The 5816-nt window shown below is 35.3% G+C and overlaps 2 protein-coding genes across 2 annotated transcripts; both read left to right on the top strand.

Annotated features, from left to right (window-relative positions):
- The first annotated feature begins 548 nt into the window (after positions 1-548).
- LOC110113995 (cytochrome P450 71D11-like) lies at positions 549-2908 on the top strand. Its single transcript, XM_028694988.1, has 3 exons — positions 549-573; positions 732-953; positions 2190-2908. Exons 1-3 carry the CDS (start codon positions 549-551, stop codon positions 2906-2908), a joined length of 966 nt encoding a protein of 321 aa, XP_028550821.1.
- A 329-nt stretch (positions 2909-3237) lies between these two features.
- LOC110114005 (premnaspirodiene oxygenase-like) lies at positions 3238-5536 on the top strand. Its single transcript, XM_020846754.2, has 2 exons — positions 3238-4170; positions 4831-5536. Exons 1-2 carry the CDS (start codon positions 3280-3282, stop codon positions 5437-5439), a joined length of 1500 nt encoding a protein of 499 aa, XP_020702413.1. The 5' UTR covers positions 3238-3279; the 3' UTR covers positions 5440-5536.
- Positions 5537-5816: the final 280 nt, after the last annotated feature.

Genomic DNA, 5816 nt, shown 5'->3' with positions numbered 1-5816 from the left:
TCTAATACCTCATGATATCTTCAACTTCCATCATGGAAGCCATCCTTCATAATTAATGTATACTAAAATTTAAGGGAACGAAGATAATCCTATAATGTTGGATGGTTGACTTCATATACAAACAGTTATAATGCCTCGAGAGAGCACATAGACCACAGGCCCTTTCACATGCAGTACACACTCACTCTCATGATAGAGCTTGTTGTAATTAATAGAGATATATTATATTCTTCTTATCTTCACGCACTCAGGGATATTTTGTTTCATAACTCATCCCAATATAATCCACAAATAGAATATATCATATTGTGTTGGATGGTAAAAAATCAAACCCAAGATCTATTTTGGACAAGTGAGGTTAGAAGGACCGTAGTCGGCAACCAAGGTCGAAAGGACTATAGTCGGCCGACTAATGTTGAAGGGATCATAGTGGTGGCGAATGTTAGAGGATAATAGTCGGGCGATAGTGTCTAAAAATTATGATTGGTGGGCGATGGTGGTCAAAAGAACTATAATGGGTGACATAGACTTACGGTCCATAATCAGTAATGGGTCATGAAGATCAAAAGGACTGTAGTCATGCGACTGAGATTGAAGGGATAGCAGTTGGGTGACTGATATCAAAGGGACCGTAGGGCGATGGTGGTCTGAAGATCTTGATCGGCGAGCGATTGTGGTATAGCTGAGGCTCGATTGTGCTGGCTTGATGGATGTTTGATGGCGATGGTCAGGCAAAGGTACAGAGGCGATTGATGATCGACAGGTCCAGCGATGGACTGGCGATCGAGCGGAGGTCAAGAGATGGTCAGGTGTCTGGACGAAGGTTTGGCAACAATCAATGGCTACGTTAAAGTCCGACGGCGGTCAGGCTGCCATGCAGATGTCAAGTGGTTATCTCCGACTAGCTGACGGATGTCAAAAGGATGTGGCCGAATGGAAGTCCAATAGTAATGGTTGGACTGAGGATCAAAAATAGCGACCAGGTGGTGAATGTTTGCGAGAGATTGTGCGGGGGTGGCGCTATAAATTTTCCAAGCCTTAATAGACTCTCTTGACCAAGGCCCAAGCCTTCATCTTCCAAGGTACCCTTGAAGTAGATAGTGATGGTCTATTTATAGATTTTGAGAGTGACATACTTCATAAATATGGAGAAGATCCAGAGCAAATTGGAAAGCTCCATCTGATGACTCATGATGATTCCCCTAATCAAAGATCGTTTGTTTTATATTTAAATATTGTAATGATGTCGAAATTGAATGATATTAGGCTTGTTTGATTCATCTTGTCGAGCCGCTAGATTCGACTAAAAGTATGCCAAATTTAGAGATTATTTGATTAAGCAATTAATCTTTTGAAGCTTTGATCCACTGATTTGAGCCCATTTGGGCACAGATTGGACTGATTTGTTTCGTTATGTTCGTCTCATTTAGGCGTTCAATTTGATCATAAGTTTGCTGAAATTTGAGTTTGGATGATCCCAATTTTAATTTTGGAAGTTTTTAATTCAGATATGTACGTACCAAGGTGCACGTTGAATTAAGACATTTTTTAGGTGACGTATCAAATAAAAATTGTATGTTTTTTATTAACTTATTTTTTATCATTTTAAAATAAAAAAATTAAATAATTATCTTTTAAATGTACCCATGCCAGTCTCATGCATGCACTATTTAAAAAATGAAACGAATAGTTGAAACATATAATTTATACCCAACAAGAAAAATTTCTAGCTCCCGTCCCTATCCATAAATAAACACTCTAATTGAGTAATTGTTATTCTTTAACTATTGATGCAAAAAAAAAAAATCTTCGATATTAGTTTAGTTTATAAGCATGTATCCATTTAAGTATTTCATAAATCTGTAAAAAGGACACGAGTCGTTTTGAAAGCAACCTATCGTCTTCTTCTCTCTCTCTCTCTCTCTCTCGCACTCTCCCTCAATTTGTTTTCTTCTGTTGGATTTTATTACTTCGCTTTTTTCCTCACGGGTTTCTTAGAAATAAGTAAAAGAAAAAACAATTATAAAATGACTACCTTATGACCGATCAATGCATCCAATAACGTTTGTGCCATGGAATCACCACTTCTCTCCATCCTTCTTCCTCCAATCTTCTCCACTCTCTTCCTAATTCTCCTCATAAAAAGGTTCGCCCTTCACAAAACCTATAATCCTACTATCTTCCTCCAGGCCCATGGAAGCTCCCCATCATCGAAAACTTGTACCAACTATTAGGCGAGCATCCACACCATAGGCTTCAAAACCTTGCCAAAGCCTACGGCCCTCTCCTCCACCTTAAGCTCGGTGAGATCAATCTTATTGTAATCACATCCAGAGAATTTGTTCGTGATATTTTCATAACTCATGACCTCAAATTTGCTTCAAAGCCTAAGTTAATGGCAGGCAAGATAATCTTTTACAACAATACTGACATTGGCCTGGCACCTTATGGCAAAACATGGTCAAAACTACGTAAAATATGTATTCTTGAATTGCTTACCTTAAAGCGAGTTACGTCCTTTAAGTTGATAAGAGAGGAAGATGGAAATAATCTTGTGGAGAAAACTAGGATGGAAGGGAGATCACCTATAAATTTGTCAGCGATGCTTTTATCCATTTCAAATGTGACAATTGCGAGGGCTGCATTTGGGAAGGGAAGTGCACAACAACAAATGTTTTTGTTGGCAATGAAGAAGACGTTTGAGTATCTCTCAGGATTCAATGTGGTTGATTTGTTTCCTTCTTGGAGTTTTCTTGGTGAGATTAGTGGATTGAGGCATGGGATGGAGCGAGTTCACATGGAAATGGATGTTATTTTAAATGAAATAATTGAGGAGCATGAAGGGAAGAAGTTGGATGGAAATGATACAAAGGAAGATTTGATTGATGTTCGATCTCTTGAGAATTAAGAGAACTAGAGAGATGGATTTATCTCTGACGATGAGAAATGTCAAAGGAGTCATACTAGTAAGTGCTTCATTGAAAAAATTATGTGTCGGAATATATGTATATTTGTATATATATGTATGTATGTATGTATATATATATATATATATCAACAAATGACTGATGGCTCGCCCTAAATTTTGCCTTATAAACGATTTTTGCATTGATTTTTTTTCTTTTAAAGGAATGGTTCAGCAGCTGAGCTGAGGTCTTGTTATCTATATATATATATATATATATATATATATATATATATTTCTGTCAAAATAAGTAAAAAAACAATTATAAAATGACCACCTTATGACCGATCAATGCATCCGATAAGGTTTGTGCCATGGAATCACCACTTCTCTCCATCCTTCTTCCTTTCATCCTATGCACTCTCCTCCTAATTCTCCTCATCAAAAAGCTCACCCTTCACCAAACCTCTAATCCTACTAACTTCCCTCCAGGCCCATGGAAGCTCCCCATCATCGGAAACTTGCACCAACTATTAGGCAAGCACCCACACCGAAGGCTTCATGACCTTGCCAAAAGCTATGGCCCTCTCCTCCACCTCAGGCTCGGTGAGATCAATCTTATTGTCATCACATCTAGTGAATTTGTTCGTGATATTTTCAAAACTCATGACCTCAAATTTGCTTCAAGGCCTAAGTTAATGGCAGGCAAGATAATCCTTTACAACTATGCTGATTTAGGCCTTGCACCTTATGGAAATACATGGTCAAAATTACGTAAAATTTGTACTGTTGAATTGTTTAGCTTAAAGCGAGTTATGTCTTTTAAGTATATAAGAGAGGAAGAAGGAAATAATCTTGTGGAGAAGATTATGACAGCGAAAAGATCACCTGTAAATTTGTCAGAGATGTTTTTATCGCTTACAAATGTTACAATTGCGAGGGCTGCATTTGGGAAAGGAAGTTCACAACAAAAGAGGTTTTTGTTGGCGATAAAGAAGATGTATGACTATTTTTCAGGTTTCAATGTGATTGATTTATTTCCTTCGTGGAGTTTTGTTGGTGAGATAAGTGGATTGAGGCATGGGATGGAGAAAGTTCACAAGGAAATGGATGGTATTTTGAATGAGATAATTGAGGAGCATGAGATGAAGAAGTCGGATGAAGATGATATCAATGAAGATTTGGTTGATGTTCTTTTGAGAATTAAGAGAAATGGAGAGATGGATTTATCTCTGACGATGGAAAATGTCAAAGCTGTCATATTAGTAAGTGCTACAATGAAAAATAAATCTATCAAAATATTATGATTTAAATTATGTTTTAGGATATGCCTGAAAGGTTATATATATATTGGCATCAATCTCAAAGAAAATCCAATATTTCTAAAGTATATCCGGATATAATTTACATTAAAATATCCTGCATGGTCAAAATTCTAAATTATGCTCATTAAATCTCTAAAATAGAGAAAGGAAATGCTTGATACACTTGTAAATTAAATAGATTTTAAAAAAGGATATGTTATTTAATTTAATCGCATAAAATTATGTATTAAGCCAACAAATAAACTGTAATTAAAAATGACAAATTTAAGAATTTAAATATAATGCTAATTTAAAAAAATAAATACTTTTTTGCTTTTTATTCACTTGATTCAATGCTCATTACTCATTCTTTGATTTCTTAACTCTTCCAATTAAACTCATCTTCTATTTTTATAATAAATGATATTCTGATTATCGGTCAATTATTTTGCATTATTTGATTTTAATCACATATAATTGTTATTTCTTCTAAACATTACTAGATATTAAAAAAAAAAAATACACAAATTATAAAAATAAGTGACTAAATATAATGTGTAAGCATAGCTCAAAATTGAGTTTCGTATTTAGCTAACTATTAATTTTATAATTTTTTCCTAGGATTTATTTCTTGCGGGATCGGACCCCTCATCTACTACACTTGTGTGGGCTATGACAGAGCTCATTCGACATCCTAAAGTTATGCAAAAAGCTCAATTAGAGGTGAGAAAAGCCTTAAATGGAAAGATAAGAATAGAAGAGGGAGACATGCATAAGCTTCCATATATAAATCAAGTTATCAAAGAAACTCTTAGATTACACCCTCCTGGCCCTCTCTTAGTGCCAAGATTATGTTGTGAGACAATTGAATTAGCTGGCTACACTATACCAGTTGAAAGTCGGGTTGTGATTAATGTATGGGCAATGATGAGAGATCCAAAGTATTGGGAAGATCCTGAGATTTTTCAACCAGAGAGATTTGAAGAAAAAGCAATCGATTTAAGTGTAACAAACTTTGAGTTTACCCCTTTTGGTGGAGGAAGGAGGATTTGTCCAGGGATGTCTTTTGCATTGGCAAGCATGGAGCTTTGGCTTGCACAACTACTATTCTACTTCGATTGGGAACTTCCGGGAGGTAGGAGTCCTCATGAATTGGATGTGGAGGAAGCTTTTGGTCTAACATTAACTAGAAAAAATGATTTATGTTTAGTTGCAACATATCATGCGTAGTTTATCCATGGTTACCTTTTTCTTTAATGAAGTCAATAAGCATTTCTATGTAAGGACATCTAGTTTTTTGTCAAACTATAGCTACTTTTATGAAATATACGAGTAATTAGTAAGTTGTTATATGACATAAAAAGTTTGATTTATTTGTGTTTTCTTATCAGAAGTGCATTAGACATTACATTGTGACTCTTTTTTTTTTAATATGAAGTATTACATTAAGTTTTTTATGCTCATATAGCATAAGAAAATTCATTACACCGAACATAAATTTTAATACAATATTGAGATCTCAAAGCACAAAAATATTCAAATGAAAAACTTTTGTATACAACTTTGAGGCCATCTAAGCTACATTTTTCGGCACACTTATAAACCGC

The sequence above is a fragment of the Dendrobium catenatum genome, unplaced genomic scaffold, assembly GCF_001605985.2.
Source record: "Dendrobium catenatum unplaced genomic scaffold, ASM160598v2 fragScaff_scaffold_621, whole genome shotgun sequence".
NCBI lineage: Eukaryota > Viridiplantae > Streptophyta > Magnoliopsida > Asparagales > Orchidaceae > Dendrobium > Dendrobium catenatum.
The sequence above is the reverse complement of the archived record's forward strand: the minus strand, read 5'-3'. Positions and strand labels throughout refer to the sequence as shown.